Genomic DNA, 20527 nt, shown 5'->3' on the forward strand with positions numbered 1-20527 from the left:
GGAGGAGCAGAATCAGATATAGCTTACGATATACGTATATGCACCGAAGTTGAAAAATACAATCCATTCCTTTGAACTTTCACTGCAAAAACTGACAAACTTATTAGGTGATTTTATCTTGTATCCAGACTTATCAAGCTTATTTTAGGATTTTTTTTAGAGAAATCATCTTAATAATTTTACCGGTTTCAACAAATGTGATTTTTTTTCAGGAGAATGTAACTTCAGGACATTTACTTGGTAAAAGTGAAATCGTCTTGGAGAAAGTTTCTTGTTTCCAGATTTCCTTCATTGTTTCATGATGATTTCTTGACAGAAGTCATATTGGCATGAATCAAGTGAAATGTATTGGAACCAGCAAGATTATCTACCGGTGCAGTGAAATCATTTGAGGAAAAATATCAAGAAATAAGCTTGATAGGTCTGGAAACAAGATAAAAATCACTTGAACAGCGTGTCATTTTTTGCAGTGTTGGAACAAGAAATCAAGTCAACAAATTGGTTTCTTCTCTCTGAACCACGCAGGAAGAGATGCAGACTGTTGTTGTCTCCTTTCTCAGCCATTACACAGTTTGGCAAACCACAGGGAAAACCTCAGCAAGCGTCACACAACACTACCTGACCTAATAAAATCAAGTCAAGAAAAACAACTGCAAACATCCCTCAAAATTACTCAGAATGATGTCTTGATGTCTTTTGTCCTTTGAACATCCCGTTCCGCTGCCATGTCACACTCTCCTCTCCCTCCCTCCTGCACCGGCCCCTCTAGTATCTTGCCCACACACAGCTGCTCCAGCCATGATGACAGGCCTTGCTCTTCAAATGCCAGGCCTGAAATAGTCCGCCGTGTTTATAATTAAACCGCACGGGCAGGACGGTGGCTCCTTTACTGTACCCAGATACACCCAGGCTTTGGGCAGGGAATCACATGGGCTATACACAAGCACACACACACACACACACACACACACACACAGAGGAAGCAAAGTAGTGGGCTAATTAGAGGTGCTGATATATAATGAGTGACTGCTCAGAAAACACATAGAGAGTTTAGGGATACAAGGCATATATGCTTACCAGGCTTGAAGAGTAATTGCAGTGTATGAATACAAATTGCACAGTGGATTCAGTAGTTCAGGGTGGAGCTGAAGATAAAAATAACGAGTTCATTTCTACTTTCAGTGGATCTTGCCAAGTGACAGTAGGCCTAGAGCTCATGTATTCACTCGCTGTATATCGTTTTGTGTTGGTCCTTTTCAGGTTTAGCTTCACATCTGTCTGCATCTGCATCCCTCCAGCGTCTGGAAGTCAGGATGGAGGTGAAAGACGAGATGCTGGACATCCTTCAGAAGGTGTGGACCAAACTGCAGGGTCTCCCACAAGCCAACCCGCTGGAGCTGGGGGCCTTCTTTGTGCTCATCCTGTTTGTTGGTGAGTTTTTGCGCATAGACCAGAGGTGTGACCGAGTCAACTTTGCTCGAGTTCCAAGTCAGTCTCAAGTCTTGAGGCACAAGTTTCAAGCAAAGTCTCAAGTCTAACTGTAGAACACCAAGTCAAGTCAGAACAAATCAGGAGTCCAGCATCAATTTAATATCTTAAAGAAAACTAAATATCTATGACTTTTCAACGCAATATGGTTTTAATAGGATAAAAACTTGGTAAGAGCATCATGAGTTTGATTTCTATAATCAGTTTCAACTTCAATAAATTCAATCATTCCATACAAATTCAGAAAACAGAATTTAAATTCAGTCGTCTGCTGGAACAAATCTCATCACTTTCAATCTAAGTCATTTACACAAACACAAGATCTTTTGTCGAGACTTTAGAAACCTTTTCAAGTCCTCAAAGTACAAGTCAAAGTCAAGTCCCAAGTCACCAGAACCCAAGTCAAGTCAAGTCTCAAGTCTTCTCTTCATGCATCAAGTCAAGTCTCAAGCAATTAAAACTGTGACTCAAGTCCCCACCTCTGGCATAGACTATCAGGTGTATAAGACAAAGTGAGCTGAAAATGGACCAAATCTAATAAATTAGACTCTTTAAACAAAACACACATGTGCATCAAACACCAACTCAGTTTAAATATGTAACAAAACTGTTTCTCTCCCTCCCCTTCTCCGCCGACCCAAATCCCTACACCCCCACCCCCCAATTTTCCACCCGCCCCATCCCCTCTCTTCTTCTTCTTCTCTCCTTCCAGCCACGTTTCTCTTCATGATCGTGCTGTCCTGCGTCCACTGCTGCTGCTGCGGGAAGCCGAAGTACCAGGGCTCCAGAGTGCAGCCTCTGCAGCCCGTCTGAAGGGGAACAAACTCCACTAATAAATACAACATCCAGCCTTCAGATAATGACATGACATGGGGCATCTAGCCAGCTTTGCATAAAGGGAAATGCTTCTTTCCCCCTCTCGAATCATGTTCAATCAGCGATCTCTTGGAGGAAAACATCAAGGAGAGAAATTTCCGGGATATTTCCAGTATTGGGACAAAGACTGGATACACAAAGAGAGCCATGCCTTGGAGCCAGCATCAGGAATCTGTGTAAATCAGCAGAGTAGCACAGATTCACTATAGGCCGGGACAATGAAACACTGTGCTGCTGTGCTGCAGCTCTTTCCAAGAACAAGCCGCTCCATGCTTTGAGAGGAGAGATGGATGAAAACACGGGGAAGCCAATTTAAGATTTGTGCTTGAATGGCAGAGAGACTCATTACAGATTCAGTGGTTTTGTATCCTGTTGATATTTTAGCTGTGATGTATATCAGGAATGTGAAAAACAAACTCTCTGCTCCTTCATGCTGAACATATGGAAAATATACACAAATTCCAGCTTGGTGTATGCGTGCCTGTGTTTTCCAGTGGAAACTTGCCAGTGAAAAAAAAGAGAGTGGCGCCCTCTGCTGGTTCAGTGAGGAGACAATGTTTTGCAAAATGTGCCAATGGAAGAATATGACATGCTTTGACATTGAAGGTATTCCCATTACAATATGGCAGAATTATGATTAGCATTAGCATTATTTATACTGTACTTTCCCTCCACATACAATGTTTTTACTGAAACAAAACAGTGTTGGATTTGTAGATGTTACTCAGGAGCAACATGGTAATAAGTTTTGATGAACTTAATGTGGTAATAAATGTTCAATATTGACTTTTTAAAAAATAATTTTGACTCATTTCTTATAAGGTCACATGAACACATCACCATCTATCTATCGATAACTATGATATGGTCACTCATCTGAATGTTGCATGACTTTCTCTGCATAATAGAGGCAACTTCACATCAGAACAATCGTTTTTATCTAGGTCACATCAGTAAGAGAGAGCACTGTTGTATGCATACCTTATCACCAGGCCTCTCCTTTGCCTCCAGCAGTCAATATTATCAGTAAACATTAACCAGGAGCTCTGTTTCTCTTTCTGTGCCATACCCAGACCCACACAGAGGGGGTCACAGTGTCACCGAGAGCAGGGAAACCAGACTTGAAGCCTTGCAGCCGTTTGCAGTTTGGATTTAGAGATTGAGTCACCACACTTCACACAAATTGTAACCGGTTGCTAGTGATTCTGATGTTTAGGCTGCATTCAAACAGTTTCAGGACTGGCCCTGGATCAGGAAGTTAGCTGAAGAGGGCGACTTGCTCAGTCATCTGTTCTCACAGACTATATTCACGCAGCATTGGGAGCCACTGAGCCGTGGAGAGGATCAGCTCGCAGGACATGGCTGTGGAGAGGTGAGTTTTTCAATGGGAATGTGCTGGGGGCAACAGTTTTTCACATCAGCAGCTTCTGTATAGAGTACGCTGATAAAAACATCACATCTGTTATTAGTGAAGTTGCACCTATGCAAAACAAACTGAAATGTTTTATTGCTGTATTAGACATGATATCATCAGCAGATCATTTACACTATTTACTCTCATGTGTGAGTTCTATGCTGTATTAAGCAGGACCATTTTCTGAAATGGTCAAGTAAACCTTTTATGGGCTTGACAAGAGGATGATGATGGTGATGATGATGATGTTGACAAATACAACTAATTTGATCAGTAGCCACTAGGGATGGGACATATATCCAAATTCAATATATCGCAATACAAAAATGTGACAATACCTATCATGGGACAGAAAAATGAATCGCGATATTAGCTACATTTCATTCTGCTGTATTAATTACAAATGAGACGCTTGACCATCACAATTTCACAAGCTCTCCATCCAAATTATATTATTGTCACTTTGTAATGACATTTTTCAATTGTTGTTTACATTCTAGCAAGCCAATGCCAATGCTAGAAAGATTTGTGGCTTAGAAATAAACAGAATTCTGCACAGTCAGACTTTGTTGTCATTGAACTTTTATTTATTACATTGTATCGTGGTTGTATTGAATCGTGAATCCCGTATCGCGTATCGAATCGTATCATGAGATAAGCATATCGTCCCATCCCTAGTAGCGACTTAACTCCCTTAGCTCCCCAGTTTAACACCCAAGTTCTTTGGCACTATATCCATGTATTCATCCTTCTTCTGCCCTGTCCTTCACTCCCTGCAGTGTACCGGAGCGGCCGAGCCCCACGGCGCTCCCTGAGGACTGGGTGGAGTGGTTCCTGTACCGTCTGCATCACGAGCCGTGGGCACTGGGCGGCGTCGTGGTCATAGGAGTGTTCGTGCTGGGAACTCTGTCTCTGGTCGTCTTCGCCCTGCTCTACGGATGCTGCTGCGCCCCAGAGGAAGAGGGCAAGAAGAAGAAGAAGAAGTCAAAGAACGGGATGCTCTAGATGTGTGGAGGGAAATGACTCATATGGAACCGGACAGAGAATTTGTCTGTCCATCTTTGGGTCATTTTTGAAATGTGGTCGAATTGGGACTTGCAATATTTTGCTGTTATTTACCAAAACGTTTTGTAACATATAAATATCTTCAATTTATGAATAAATATAAATGAAAACGTAATATGTAATATTTCTATGCTATTTTCCCATTTCTGTATTTCCACTGGTTAACACCACTGACACCAGCACCTGGACCAAAATCTTTCATCATTTCAAATTCAATCAACTTTTAATCATTCATCTTCAGCAACATTACTATCCCCCTACTATAATATAGCCCAGCAGGTCAACCAAATGATGTTAAGAAGTGACATATCAAAATGTTGTATACATTGTAGACATGTACTAAATCATTAAATCATAGTGAAAACAAACAGTGATGATTTCCGGGATGTCTCTGCACATGGCCAGAAAGAGGAGCTTGCATGCTCTATTTTCTTTTAATTTAATAAAAACAAGATACTGCAATTTAACATCAATTATATTATGTTACTATATATAGCCTATTTATGAAAAAAAAAAAAGTTGAATGTTGTGTGAGTTACTAGCTGCATCTGTCCAGGCTGAAATTTTCAAGGGACAAAAAAATAGCCATCCAAAGAGGCATTGTGAACATTTGCAATGGAAACAGTATTCATAGTGTCTAATCCATATCTACTATAGGCTACTCATCATCAAATCAGTAAATAATAGTCTAATGGCTAAATAATAACAACAGTCTAGGACTAAACACGGATCCCCAACCATTTGACACTGGGCAACAGTTAAACTTCTCTGAAAATAAAGATAGGAATAATTAATCGAAAATGACAGTTTATATCTAGTATACAACGTTCACATAAAAACAGCTATTGACACAAAACTGTGAAAGAACGATCTACACTACATTTCCCAGTGCCCAAGTGGCGCGTGCGCAGTTAGTTTCCGTGACGTTTTTACTGTGCGTTTGTACTGTCCGTGCGTTTATGCGACGCGTGCTAGCAATGGCGAGCGGTAAAAAGAGTGTCCCTCTTTCCTCTTTGGCAGATTATGGCGACGATTCTGAGCCTGATTCCGAGACTGAAATAGAAGAGACAGGTCAGTAATAACACATTTATTAATTTAGATATGTTTAAAAGGCTGAAATTCTGTTTACTTCAGAGTGAATTTTACATCCCGAACTTCATTGTGTTAGCTAACGTTAGCTTGCTGCTAGTACAGGTAACGTTATGTGCATTTATAGATTTGTTTCTGTGAAGCCTCGATTTTTGTTTACAGAAAGTTAGACAGTTGGGGTTTCGAGAAGTTCGGGTTAACTGCTGCAGTCAGCATTTGGTTGATTATATTAGCCTTGTTAAGCTAGTTAAGGCGCATTCTTGGTATGAGATGCGACCACGTCCTGTCAATGTAGCTACTACTACAACTTAAACCAAACAAATGTCTTGTTGGTGCTACTGGTTTCCCCTTCTTGTGACCCCAGTCTCACACAATAGTTCCCCGTTCGGCTGCATCGTTAAATCACGGCTGCTCTGGTGTTAAAATAGTATGCTAAGAGTTTAATTTAGCCTGATACACGCCGTTCTCTTGGATGGAGAGAACTCAAGAATTCAAAATTCTGGAAATTTAATGTGGTTATAGATAAATGTACACACCTCATAGGATATGCCTTAATACCGTTATCAAACCATTAGGATCCACGCTTCAATTCGGCATACACACAATCCCCCAGGCAGCACTTTTTTTCATTGCCAGATTTTTGAATGCAGTTTAGCATGATGTTCTTCCATATAAGAGAGAACGCCATGCGTTGGGGCTACGTTGAGCCAATACTTTGATTCCCTGCAACCTGACTGGCACTTGTCTCTAATCTATGATGTGTGTGTGTCTGTGTGGTATGTATCCCTCTGCTCCTCTCTCATCCCATCCCCAGGGAGCCGTGCAGGGGGTCTAGTGTCAGCCAGCTATGGGGACGACGACTTGAGCCGGGTGGAGGACCTCGAGGAGAAGAGATATGGAGATGAAGACAGCGGAGAGAGCTCCCGTAACTCGGTCAGTGTTTCAGTTTGCCAATTTCCGGGGTTCCCTTGTTTCAAAAACTTGCTCAGAGCAAGATAACTTGCTTCAACTTTTATTCCTATTGACCGCACCACTGCCTTCCACTGCAACTCTGGGAGTGTGAGTGGAAAAGACAGAGAGAGCAAAACACTGGGTGTGAGCGAGCGAGAGCGCTGCTTTTCATTTGACATGTTGATGAATGGATGGGATGTGATGATGCACCGAGTTATGCTGAATCTTCACTGGACTTTTGGAGAGGAGGGAGGAGGCTTGGGAGTAGAAAGAGGCTCAGAAAAGAGCTTAGGATGTTACGTCACCTGTGACTTTTCAGTTCTGACAGTGGCTGCAGCGCATCTTAGTCGAGATCAGATGTTTTTGTAATTGGTGTGTAATCACTAAATGCACTCATAGCCCGGCTGAATGTAGGTGTAGACCCTTGCACCAATAGGGTTTAGGTGACTGGGAATGCGATGTGATGATGTAGATAATAGGCTGCTGGGTGCTGGCTGTTTTGAGAGTGTCATCTAGTCTATTCTGCTGTTTGGTTCCCCCTCCTAGTCTCAACCCCTTTTGACCCCTGTAGTGTTAACCTCCTGCATTTCTGTTTTTATAGGAAATGGACGAATCTGACGAGGGGAGGGACGCAGATGATGTTAAGGTATTTGAACCCCCCCACCCCCACTCTTTTGTGGGGCAGTTTGGACGTGGAAAAGGACCATAGCCTTACTGTCTGTGGAGGATGAATTGTCATTTGTTTGTTCCGTGTTTTGTGACTAACCAAGGCATGAAAAAACATGTCGCTTCTTGTTTGCTGGCACTGTGAAAGCTTTCACCACATGCTGTGAAGAAGCATGTTCACTAGATGGTGCTGTGGATTTATCTATGTTTAACGAATGGGCAAATTACTATGGTGGCATTTTCTGTGTAGGTAAAACCTAGTGAGTAAGTCATACTTGAAGTATGGATATGCTTTGATTTGCTTGAGTGATGTGTCTTTCTTTTTCGAAAAGTCTCTTCTGAAGGGAAAAACAGTGCTGTAGCTCAGAGCTCGCTGTTGGGACCTGCAGAGCTGTGCCACACTAACCCCACCCTGTGTGTGTGTGTGTGTGTGTGTGTGTGTGTGTGTGTTGGAATGCTGTGTGAACTGGACAGCATGCCAGCTTCCTGCTGTGCTGATTGGTACAGGTCACTGAGGTGAGAGTGAGTCACAACTCAAACAAGCAGAAACAATACAAGAGAGAGGATGTCTGGTCTATCAGAAAGTCTTTGTTTTGCAACCAGTCTTAGATTTCAAAGTGATTTATGTTGTCTATCGCTTAGCTGGTCCAAATCTAACAATGAATTTTGAGATGAGATAACAGGGCTGGCACGGCCAGAACCTCATGATACGATTTTATTTCTATACTATATGGATCATGATTTGATTTCCCAACAGTGCATGTAGCAATATGCTGAGCATTATACACATTATATAGGACCTAATGGATGGAAACAACCCAGTCTGTTGTGTATTGTCATGTAAGATGATTATATGGTTTAGGTTTTTTTTTTAAACTCTGCTCTAAGAGCTTGGCTAGCACTGCATTGTAGCCTGTGATGTTTAGCCTAGTATCGACTGTTTGGGTTCAGATACAGCTTGTGCCAGAGGCCATGCTTTAGTTGATAGAAAGAGGAATGATTTTACTAGCTTCTGCTCTGTCCTCCCACTTTGAGTTGTTATTAACTATTAGCAAACCGTAACTGTTGACCGTGAATATTCTGTCCACTAGGCAGATGTGTTTCTGTATCGATCAAGTTCAGGTTAATTGTTGATAAGAATGGCTCTCCACAGTGCTTGGGCCTGATCTAGCTGGTGTGATTGAATGCTTAGCAGATCTTTGAAATGTTGCCACAGCCATTTGCCAGACTATATTGGGCAACGGCTTTGGTTGCACAAGTATGATTTACTGTCAGCTTTCTTCCAATGCTAGATATTTGATTGAATTCAGCTTAGGCATTTATTGTGTAGTTTATGGACCTGGAATTGTTTTACTGGCTTATAGACATAGCTGTATGACGTGGTCTCTGGCCTACATGCAAGCAGGCCTTTGTAAAATATTTGGCTTTTAGATACAGTGGGCTTGCTAAAATAATGTCATTATATATTTTAGTTCGGCAGCAGGGTGTCGGAATGAGTGGGGCAACACCATTCAACCAGGAAACCCAGGTTTACGCCCCCAGGTTGCCAAGCATCCACCCTGCTGAAGTGTCCTTGACCAAGATACAGAATCCCTACCATCTCCAGACCCTGACCTCTGACCTTCCTGTGGAGGGGGGCAAGAGAAAAGAGAATTTCCCTTGAGGGATCAATGAAATATCCGATTATTATTATTATCATGATTGTTTACCTGTCTCCAGCAGCAGGTAGCATTTTTGTCAGGATTTATGCCAGCAGGCGCTGCTACGCTTCCTTGTCTTCATGCCTGCCGTCCTCCTCGTTCTACGTGGTTTGGCCTGCTTCAAGACATTTCTCTGATGTGCCCATGCAGTTGCTAGGTGACTGTGTGTGATGCCATGCCAGTGAATAGGAGCACTGTTCCTTTCTGCTGAACCTGTGTTATGCCCACAGTGCTGGCGCAGCAGAGGCCATATTTTAGAGGCTGTACAAGACGACTCCTCCTCCAGCCTGGGCTTTCACTTGAAACTGCCTAGATTTACTATCTTGTTTTCTTTTGGTTCTCACAGATAATTCTCCCCGCCAACTCCCGCTCTGTGCATTCTGTTGCATTAGCGTTTCTGGTTTGTAGGTTTAGAGTTCTGCCTCTGCATAACATTTACTGTAATTAACAGTACCCCGGTTGAGAACGTGGTGTAATAATAGCTACCAGTGGTGAATGTTTATAATATTTACCTCCATCAAGGCCTGTCTGATTGGATTCTCCTGTCCAAAGGAGACTTATGTATCCCACTTTTCTCTTTTTTTCCTCTTTTCTTCCCCTCTCTTTCCTCTTCTCTTTTACAGGAGATCCCAGAAGCAGAAAGGAGGGACCCCAATGAGCTAGTTGGTGAGTACACACACACACACACACGCCACCAACATGTACCAAGTTAGAAATCTGTATTCCATATGCATATACCTGTGTTATAAAACAAAAATGTAGATTAGAATCCCCAGTTCCCCAATTAGAATTTTCTATAGTGCCATATCTGCACTGGGTCAATTAGACGCATGAATCAGTAACTTAGACACAATCAAGTTTTAATAAACTCTTTGTTTGTCCACCGACTGATTGACAGACATAGTAAAGGTATGACACAGGAAGCTATCAGTGGTTTGTGAGTCATGACTGACCTGTACGGTTGTGTGTGTGTGTGTGTGTGTGTGTGTGTGTGTGTGTGTGTGTGTGTGGTTGGAACATGGTGAGCATCAGATCAGACAGGATATGAGTGATACAGGGAGTGGCATTTTATACAGCACTCTATTAAGCCGTCTGGCACTGACCGTACTCTTTCTACTGGGGTTGTTATAAGACCCGACAGCCGGATGCAGACGATCACACAGATTACGCAATGCGCCGCAGGAGAGGCTGGAGAATTGATAATAATGATAATGAGATGCCACTTTATTGATCCTCGTAGGGAAATTCTCTTTCCTCTTGCCTCGCTCCACAGGGAGGTCAGAGGTCAGGCTCAGCTACAGAACAGCAGCCCTGTGGAGCTGGTAGGGGTTTAGTTGACCGCCCTGCCGCCCCTTGATGAGGGATATACATATGTCAAGATTTCATTTTGAAATGAATTTCCCAGGCTGATTTGTTCCGATAAATCAGATTGAATTTCTCAAGTCTTTGCTTGATTTCTTGCATCCTGTTTTTGCAACCATTGTGTTCTAAAATCACTGAAGCGAGGAGCCTCCCTTTGGACTCCCTCCAGCACGCTCCATAGGAGAGACAGCAGGAGCTGAGGGAATTCTTGACTGCTTCACTCCTACAGTTTGGTATTGCCAACAACACCACTTCCACTTTCCTCGTTTGCATCAAAGTTATAGAAAGAAGTCACAAAGAAGAGGGAAATGGGCAAGAGCAATTTTTAGTTTTCAAAACAACCACCATCACCAACACTGTAGTCCGGTGGTTGAGTGTGACTCACAGCCCGGGACTGGACACTTGACATTCCTGCAGTGGAGCTTGGCTCCTCTGTCTTGTCTGACAGTAAATGTCACAGTGTGTCTGGCGAAAGGCCTCCCGTCAGCAGGCTGAAGACAGCTCTTTGTCCGTTCACTAAAGGGAAGGACATTGTCTGTCCGGCCGAAAGACCCCCAGGGCACAGACTGTGACTTCTGTCTGTTTTTGAGGAGGACAGATGGTAATTTTGAGGCAGAATATAATCTTTTCTCTGTCTGTTTATTCCTCTCTTCCCATGTCCTTCCTGACATTTGCAGCTGCTGTATGTGAAAATAATCTACTACACATTGGCCCTACAGTTCCCTACACTTTTATCTTTAGCCTATTTACAAATGGGGGTATCTGCTGTACTTTATTTATACTTCCATTGTAACTGTAGAGGCTACAGTTTATTTTGGTGTTTAATCCAAAGCTCCTTCCACCAGACTACAAAATTACCAACTAAATCTCCCATTGTCTCCTTTGGGTTAGCAGGCTTCTGTAATTCAAAGACCCTGTCACAACTGCCATGTGTAATTGTGTGTTTACAGTATGAGTGTGTGTGTGTCTGTTACCAAGTTTAATGAAACACTAAGCTCCCATGAGCTGCCTATGACTCATCTGACTTGCCTGGTCAGGTTTTTTATTGCCAGAGGCCACAGTATTTTTTTTTTAACTGTTCTTTAAAATAGGGCGTACAAACTAGTTATATGCATGAGATTTATGTGTGTGCGACTATATGCCTGTTTACATTCTTGTGTCAAATGTAAACGTGTGTGTGTGCATGCATGCTTAGCTGTAGGAAGGGAAACGCCCTGCCCCTCCTTGCCCCTCCTTGCCCCTCCTTGCTCTTCCTTGCCCCTGGTGGTAGAGGTGTATCATTACATTGTCAGACATGGAGCAGGATGGGGGAGGAGCAGGGAGGCGTGTCCATATGCACACGTGTGAGTTTGTTGTCCCAAATAATCAGGAGATCAAGGGAAAGAGCAAGTTAGTGGAGTGTGGGACAGTTGGAAAGAGTGTGTCTACATAGACGGCATCTTGTCTCCACACAAATACTCAAAGGTCAACACTGGCATGGTCCCACGGGCAAAGATTGCTTTGCTGTTGACCAGCAGCATGTATGCCATGGCTGAGTAGATGGACCACATGCCACTTCTGAGCCTGATCCATCCGAGTTAAAGGACAAATCTACTGTAAAACACTTAACACTGTTAAAAAACAGCTGTTGGTGATGCACCTTGCAGTCCTGGGACCATGCAGTTCAATGAAAGTCATTCTGGAAAAAGTAGTAATCACTAACTGAAGTGGATGTAGACGAGGCAGGTTGAGGGAAAGTGGGTTCACCAAAAAACTAAGTTGCAAAACTCCTGGAATGCTTTGAACATCACAGATTGCTGATACAGTGGAAGAGAATCTGAGGGTGGTTCTCAAGATAAGAAAGTGTTGAACAAGGCAAAGGTAAAGACACCACTTCACAAAATTATCTTTTCATGTCCAGTCAAGTTTTTACTCGTCCACGATCTGCGCAGAATTTTAGTGGAAACAGTCTCTTGCATTTGCACGCATGCACACATACACACACACACACACACACACACACACACACACACACACACACCTTGCGCCACTTAGTCTGAGCATGAATGACAGTGTTGAATAACTCTGAAGACACTCTGGCTGATTGGGGATATAGAGTGACACCAAAAAATGCCTGGCCTGCGGTCATAGAACGCACAGAGAGGGAAGAGTTGAGCAGGGAGAGGAAAACAGGGGAAGAGTCAAGGGGGGGGAGGGAGGGAGGGAGGGAGGGAGGGAGGGGGGGGAGAGGTGAGGAGCCTCCCTTCTCCATACAAGCCCCAACAACAGCCACTCCCTGCCCGGGAGGTGCACTCCCAGGCCTCATACCACTCCACCTCAGTCAAACCCGCTGGCACACACTGAAGGTTATGATGAACAACAATATACTCAGGAATTCACCGAACATGTTTATCCAACATGCACTGAACCTTTGTTTGATTAACTGTTTTATTTTTCTTTTATCCCGGTTGTCTCTGTATCCCCTCTCCCTCCTTATTTGTTAACACTTTCTCCAGTTGTTTTATTGTTCAGAGGTCAACAAAGAATTTAAGATAAAAAAAAAAAAACGGATATGTTCTTGTGATGTACTGCAGTATATCAACTGTTGCTTGAGTTCATACTAATTCTGCATGCTTTACATTGATATAAGACAGAGACTTGTATGAAAGGTTCAGGCCTGAACTCATTACATTACTGTAGATAGATTCATTGGCACATTTTTATTTACAAAGCCATCATAGGGCAACTCCCTGGCCATTTAAATCGCCTTTTTCTTTGGAACACAAGTTCTTTTTCACTGTCCCTCACCCTTCCATGGAATTTGGGAAGTTGGCTTTTAGTTATTATGCTCCATGGCCCTAATCTGGATCATTTCATCCCTCTGGGTGATTTTAAAAGGCTTCTGCAGTCCTTAAAAACAGAGGTTTGCAGCTGTTTTACTTGAGAATGTATAATGTGTAACTTATTATGGTTTTGTATTGTATTTTATATTGTGATATCTGTCTGTTGCTCTCTTGGCCAGGGCTCCCTTGCAAAAGAGATGGACATCTCAGTGAGACTCACCTGGTTAAATAAAGGGGAAATAAGATTTTTAAAAAATATGTAAAATGTGAGTATATATTTAGGCTTATGTTGATGTTTCTGTCTTCTCCCCAGCTCTCTTCTCAGAGAAGGTGAGGAACATGTCACCTGATGAGATCAGGATCCCTCCTGAGCCCCCGGGACGCTGTTCTAGTCATCTACAGGTACACAGACACACACACACACACACACACACACACACACACACACACACACACACACACACACACACACACACAGAGACTGTTTCACTATTCTAACATTATTTGACCTCTTATTTGCCATTCACTACAAACATTTTCTTATCCCAGTATTTATTTAAACACTATGTCACATACCTCTCCCTGCTATCATCTCGTGCCAAAAGTCAATAATATTTTACACACCTGTTTATATCACCACCGAAGCCACAGTTATCTCTGCTAATCAGACCAGAGGAGAGGGTGTGTGGATAATATATCTACCTTTAGGGGTTTTGTGAGAGTATTTTAATTATATATAGTATAATAGATGCAGAGTGGATCTTGTGTTCTTGTGTCTTTGACTTGGAGCGTGTTAGTGTGCGTTTTCTACAGTTTTACATGTCTTGGATAAACACTAGTTTCCAGGTAGTAAATTCACCCTCCTGACAGACAGAGGCTTGTCACTGGCCCTGAAAGGAAGATGTCGGTTTCTCTGCCAGACGCGCAGTCTGCACTCGCCCTTTGGTGAACGTTCAAGAATTCAAGAATGTTTTAGAGTTTCTGATCGCTTCTCTACTGGGAGAGCATGGCATTATGAAGACCAGACTAGTCATCTCTCTGCTGCAGCAGTTGAGATAACCTGTGCGTCACACCGAGTAAATACTTAGCAGCTTCACACATTCCCTCCGGGGTTGGAAATAAATTCTGGTGGCTGCATATATTCTGAGACTTGCCCCTGTAATTTAACCAGGCCTTCTCTACAATTTCATCTTCTATCAATTTAGGTTTTTTTCTTTCTTTCTCCCCCCTGCATTGCTACTGTGCGTTTAGAGCCGTCAAGCCACAGAGAGGCTTGCCCTCCGAGGTGTTGGGGCAGGTCAGGAGGGAGTGTCCCAAGGCTGAGTCAGGCACTGAGTGAACAGCTTAGTGGTTCACAAGTATCCCTCCTGGGCTAGCACTCCCCCGTCTATCAGATGAACAACTACTGATTCACCAGAACAGCCTGGATATCCCTGGCCCCGGGACATGCATGGGTGCAGGAGGATATAGGGACTTGAAATCAGATTACAAGATTCTTCTTTTCCTCAGATTGGCTTCTGTCATTTCGACATCGCTGGAATGGATCCATTCTCTGAACATTTTCCAAATTCCTTTTGCAATTATGTCCCCTTCGTTTCCTAAGACCTTCCCCTGAACCTCAGGAAGAGAGATCTGCCCAGTTCCTCCAGTAATATCTTATTTTGAGCAACATTCCCTTCCTCCATCTTGTTCCTTGTAAGGCCTAATTTATCACTGTGGATTCCCTGGCTCCAGTTGACAGTAGCAGCTCTTGCCAGCTCTTTGTGGCTCTGTTGAGCCTGGTTGTCAAATATTTCCCAGAGGTATGAGAAACTGTGTACTTACAATGGCTCCATTCACACCGGCCCTTACTCGAGCAGAGTCAGTCATATGTATAGGTTGTGTTTATCTGAAGACATTGACAGTGGGCCCTGCCAAATTCAACTCATTATTTATATCTGAGCGTGGAGGAAGCTGAGACGGCCCGGGGCAGAGGCCTTCACCTCCTTACAGAGGTGACCTCCCGCCTGACCGCGTCCTTCATCGATTTGTTTGTTTTGTAACAGGAGAAGATCTACAAGCTGTACGAGAGGAAGCTCCACGGAGATTTCGACACAAACAGCCACATCCAGAAAAAGAAAGAATTCAGAAACCCAAGGTATGCGGCTAAACAGAAAAATACACCCAAACCAACAAACAAACACAAGGAGTGTCATTTCCACTTATAAGCCAATCACACATAGTGCTAAGCATATTTGAGATTTTTGGCACACACACTTAGAAGCTCATTAATTTTCTCTGCCCACAAATTTATGGCAGATGTTTCCAAGTGCATTTAGGTTTTGCTGATGTCATTTTGTTGACTTTGGTTTGGCTTTTCTGTGCCTCTCAGTATTTATGAGAAGCTCATTCAGTTCTGCGATATAGACGAACTGGGAACCAACTACCCAAAGGACATGTTTGATCCTCACGGCTGGTCGGAAGACTCTTATTACGAAGCTTTAGGTAAGCCAAACTTTGTGTGTTTTCTTCACCATTCTGTGTACATGTGTGGTTCCAGCTCAGCACTCATTTATGCGTCTCACCCCTCCAGCCAAAGCCCAGAAAGTGGAGATGGACAAACTGGAGAAAGCCAAGAAAGAGCGGACCAAGGTGAGAACAACAAAAAAAAAAATGCCCACTAAGCTTCTCTCCCTGACAGAGGAGTGGATTATTCTGCTGTTAATGCTCTTCTCTGTCTGCGTCAGGGGCAAGTCTCCACCAGCTGCATTTAATTTCTGCTTTATGTCCTCCAAACACACACACACAGAAATCAGCTTTGCCAAGTTCAGCCCTCGTCACTGCAGTTCAAGCCCAACCTAGTGCAGCTTTATAGCTGGGCCATGCCCATGTGTGCTTGAGTTGGGTGTGGGTGTGTGTGTGTGTGTGTGGGTGTATATCTGTGTGCGTACGCACAATTTCTCGATTTCGGCAAGGATCGGTGTGCATCTTCTGAATAATCCCCCAAAGGCAAATAGTGCCAGTGCTGGGATTGAAGGTGCTGGGTGGGTCCTAAGAAACGTGGTAACAAAACAACGTGATACATGCTGCTGTCATCATCATCATCAGCAGCAGCATTATCATCATCAACTGCTGTGCATGGGGCAGAGTTCAGAAACTTGACTTGATTGAACATGTATCTTACAGGAGCTGCTCTTTATTCTCACACTATGAAATATAGTCAGTGGTATGTGGGCAGCTGTAGCCTAGAGGTTAGAGAAGCAGGATTTGGCTGGGAACACGTAGGTGGGGAACGTGAATAAGTAACGCTCTCCCTTCCCTCCCTGCTCAGTCAACTTTGCCTAGAAGGTTAAAAGCGGTCATGCTTCACATAGGGCTGGGCGATATATGCTATAATATCGATATTCGGTATCTGTATCGATATTGGTATTCTTGTGAAATAACTTGAAGTCTGCATTACAGTAAAGTGATAACATTTTCTGAACTTGTTAGCCTGCTCTGGCTGAGTAAAATTTACTTTACCTGTTCATCGTATCCATATTACTTACTACTGATTACAAATATACTGATTGCTAATGATCGTTACTAATTTTCCAAATTTTCTTGTGTGTAAATAGCTTATGAAAGCACGAATACTCCTCCCCAAATGACGTCACGTTATCGATATCGAGGTATTCGGTCTAAAATATTGTGATATTTGATTTTGTCAATATCGCCCAGCCCTAGCTTCAAACATGATCAATAAAAACAAATTAGTGTTACGATATTGTGTGATTTTTTATTTTTATTTTTTTGGCCTTCTCCAGATTGAGTTTGTGACCGGTACTAAGAAGGGCACCAACCCTTCCAACACAGCAGCCTCCACCACCAGCACCACCACCACCACAGCCACAGGTAAACACCCACGGCCGTAACACCTCAGAGCTTAGATTAGATGGGAGAAAACTGATGGGAAGTTGGTCATTTAAATCTCAAGTTCAGTGTCTGTCGTTCACTCCTCCCCTGTGTTTACTCTCATCAGCAGAGGCCCAGAAGAGGAAAAGCAAGTGGGACTCTGCGGTCCCCGTGACCCTGGCCCAGCCCGCCCTGCTCACCACCACGGCAACCCTGCCGGGGGTCGTCTCCGTGACGACCACCGCCAGCGGCACCAAGACCACCGTCATCTCCGCAGTGGGCACCATCCTGAAGAAAGCGAAGCAGTGAACATGAGGAATGCGCAGGAAAGAGTGTGTGAATGAATGAGAATGACTGAGAGGAAGCTAGAAGACGTGTGTGTGTTTCGGTGCTCATTATAAATGTCAAAAGCGGGCGAGGGAGCGAAAGAGAAGACGACTGAACCGATGGGAACTCTGTACATTTTTATAAGAACCATTCAAACTGCTCTAAAGACCTACTGCCTTCTATCTCTGGGATTGTATCTGCACCATTGCATCAAAGAGCCAAATCCACAGTTTGGTGAAAAAACACTCGTGGGCCCTTATGAAACTCCTTCATTAATGGCAATGGTTTGCACGCTAAGCAGAGCGCGATGCATGAAGATGTCATGTCTATTAAAGCGGGACTTTGAACACATCATCTGGTTAAGTGGGAATCCACACCGGTCACCTCTCACCACACTGCTCCACTGTCGGCTTCTGCTGAAGTCTGATCTGCATTTAGTTGTGCTATTTTTTATACGTCAGCAAGGATTGTTAGCTTAAAACTGTTGAGCGAATAGGGAATCAGAGCCCACCGTTGGCGGAATGACTAGAAAGCCAAACATGTTAGAAATGTTAGAAATGTCCGAGAAATTGTCGGTGTTTTTTGTCCACTGTTCTGGTGCAGTATTTTCAAAGCTCTTACAGCAATTACATACAATAGCTGGACATGTGCGTCATTTCTTTCAGCTCTTCATTTGTTGTTTTTTTTTAGTTGTTTTTTCCCCATTGGCTCATTGAAAGAGCCATTGGGGAAAAAAGGGTAAGATTTTTTACACTTGTACATATATCACTGATAAATAAATTGATTCGATGCTGCCTTTTCAGTCAAGTTCTTTTCTGTTTTTTATTTCCACATGGGAGTCGCTTCAAGTAGCACAGGCACCTGGTTTAGTACTGACTTTTTTTTTTTTTGTATGCAGGGAATCCGAAACAGATTGGCATCCAGTTTACTATTCAGCCCAGATGAGGACAATTGCCATGCTTTGTGGAAAAAGAACATTTCATACTGCCTGTCTCTGTTCTCTGTTCTCATATGGCTGTGTTCAGTAAGGCTTTGCACCTTTGCGTTTTACCATGGAAATGAAAGGACGCTCCTCTTTTATTGGGAACAAGCTCTATTGACTGCAGGCATTGGCCTGGATCTGGACAGAAGAATCTCTCTGGCTCTCTCTGACACCCACACACACACACACACACACACACACACACACATGCTCTTTCTCTCTCTCACTCTCCTCTCTCAGGGAATGCATGTGTGCTCCAGGTGGAGTTTTTTGATTTACGCTCTTCCTCACCTCAATCTCTACATCTGACTTCTATCCACAAAGGCGGCAAGAGGTCAGTGTACTTCTGAAGCACCGCTCGGGGTCAAAGTTTACAGTGTGAGTAGGTCAAAATACACCACCGCTGCTGGTTTCCATCACAAAGTGACTCGAAGGACTCTGCCTCTTTTTGAGGCTGTAGGACAAAGGAACATAGAAACCTAATCCTGTGAGATGAACAACTGATTTTATCAAAGCAAACAAAGTTAAAGTTAAACTAAAGCTGCCACTGGAACTGAGATACTACAACTGATCATGTATTGTTAGGGTTGCTGTGGTTTGAATACTGTAATTTCCAATGGCTGCAGACAATTCAGACCCATATTTGCAGGCTGCTAGCTTTTTAGAAAGCATGTAATCTGAGAAAAATCAATTCTGGAGTAGTCAAAGGCAATTGATGTTGTGGAACTAGGCCAGATATGGTTGGGTTACACTTGCTGTGTGTGCCCAGGGGGGAAAGAGATGTCACCCTATACCTGTGTGTGTGTGTGTGTGTATATATAGGGAGGTGAATTACCAGTGGACCCTTGGGTAAATATTGTAGTAACTGAAAGCAATCACTGCACATAGCATTGGTTTTATACTGTAAAACTTAGCTAAATAAAAATGACACAACGCACCAGCTTTATCACAAATTACCCAGAAATCATGGCTGGACTTGTTACATAACTTGAAGGAAAAGAAGAGAAAAATATGAATCCTCCCATTATCTTATTGTTACAAGCCACAAATACTTTTTTCCAATCAAAACACTGGACAACAACATAACCTTTAATTCATTACCACTGAATTTGCAAGGTTGGATGCAATTGTTTAACTTGCATAACTAAACACTGAAAATATGCAAAGATAAACTAGACTTCATGTCAAACACTGGCTGTAAATTTTGATAAATGTGCTATTCCCTTTAATGGATGTGTGTATTTAATAGTATTTATTTCCAAACATAGGAAGTGGTATATTTACACTGGTATAAATGTTGTATACAAGTTGAATGCTAACCAGCTATAAAGCTGTCACTGAGGTAAGATTGGGTTTGCTAAGTAACTGTTAGTAATAAATTTGAGTGACAGTTTTTCTAGCTTGAAAATTCTGAAATCGAGAAGTTAAAATGGGTAATTCCTACTAGAAGGCTTTTATTGTTGCTGAACAAGGTCTATGGTTTCTGAGGTTTTATCTTATTTCAAGTCTTGACAGAGGGGAATTTGACATCATATTTGAGTAAGTATCTAGTCTTTCAGAATAAAAAGAAATGTAATTAACTCTTTTCTATAGTCCTGTTTGTTTGTTGTTTTTTTTTAAATGTATGAGCTGTGAGTGTGAGGTTTTCTCTCATGCCTGGAATACAGATTGTATCTCTTTGACATTCAGTCTAATCACAAACACATTCGGTCATTACAGCAGCCATGTATTTGCCAGGTGAGCAGTTTTCCATGTTCTTCTCTTTGTGTTTCAACATGTAAGTATTTGCAGAGCTCGGAATGCAAATACTGCACTGACAAGAATGTCAGGCCTTCTGAAACACATCTGGCTGACACGTTATGCGAAGCTGCCATTCCACCATGCCCATTCAGATGGGAAATACCAGCAGCTC

The 20527-nt window shown here is 42.8% G+C and overlaps 1 protein-coding gene and 1 long non-coding RNA gene across 2 annotated transcripts; both read left to right on the plus strand.

Moving 5' to 3' along the window:
• The first annotated feature begins 3438 nt into the window (after positions 1 to 3438).
• Positions 3439 to 5163, plus strand: LOC144542982 (uncharacterized). Its single transcript, XR_013507564.1, has 2 exons — positions 3439 to 3736; positions 4558 to 5163. It is a non-coding gene; the product is annotated as an uncharacterized LOC144542982 (long non-coding RNA).
• A 644-nt stretch (positions 5164 to 5807) lies between these two features.
• Positions 5808 to 18435, plus strand: sap30bp (SAP30 binding protein). Its single transcript, XM_071907861.2, has 10 exons — positions 5808 to 5914; positions 6747 to 6865; positions 7485 to 7529; positions 9873 to 9915; positions 13747 to 13835; positions 15479 to 15570; positions 15805 to 15917; positions 16006 to 16064; positions 17219 to 17306; positions 17434 to 18435. Exons 1-10 carry the CDS (start codon positions 5821 to 5823, stop codon positions 17613 to 17615), a joined length of 924 nt encoding a protein of 307 aa, XP_071763962.1. The 5' UTR covers positions 5808 to 5820; the 3' UTR covers positions 17616 to 18435.
• The last annotated feature ends 2092 nt before the right edge of the window (positions 18436 to 20527 follow it).

Source organism: Centroberyx gerrardi, chromosome 20 (assembly GCF_048128805.1).
Source record: "Centroberyx gerrardi isolate f3 chromosome 20, fCenGer3.hap1.cur.20231027, whole genome shotgun sequence".
NCBI lineage: Eukaryota > Metazoa > Chordata > Actinopteri > Beryciformes > Berycidae > Centroberyx > Centroberyx gerrardi.

Excerpts from the sequence above, each read along its gene's own strand:
- sap30bp (XM_071907861.2), top strand. The coding sequence starts at position 5,821 with ATGGCGAGCGGTAAAAAGAGTGTCCCTCTTTCCTCTTTGGCAGATTAT. Across the intron at positions 5,915-6,746 it reads GACTGAAATAGAAGAGACAG|GGAGCCGTGCAGGGGGTCTA; the intron begins GTCAGTAATAAC and ends TCCCATCCCCAG. Across the intron at positions 15,918-16,005 it reads CTCTTATTACGAAGCTTTAG|CCAAAGCCCAGAAAGTGGAG; the intron begins GTAAGCCAAACT and ends TCACCCCTCCAG.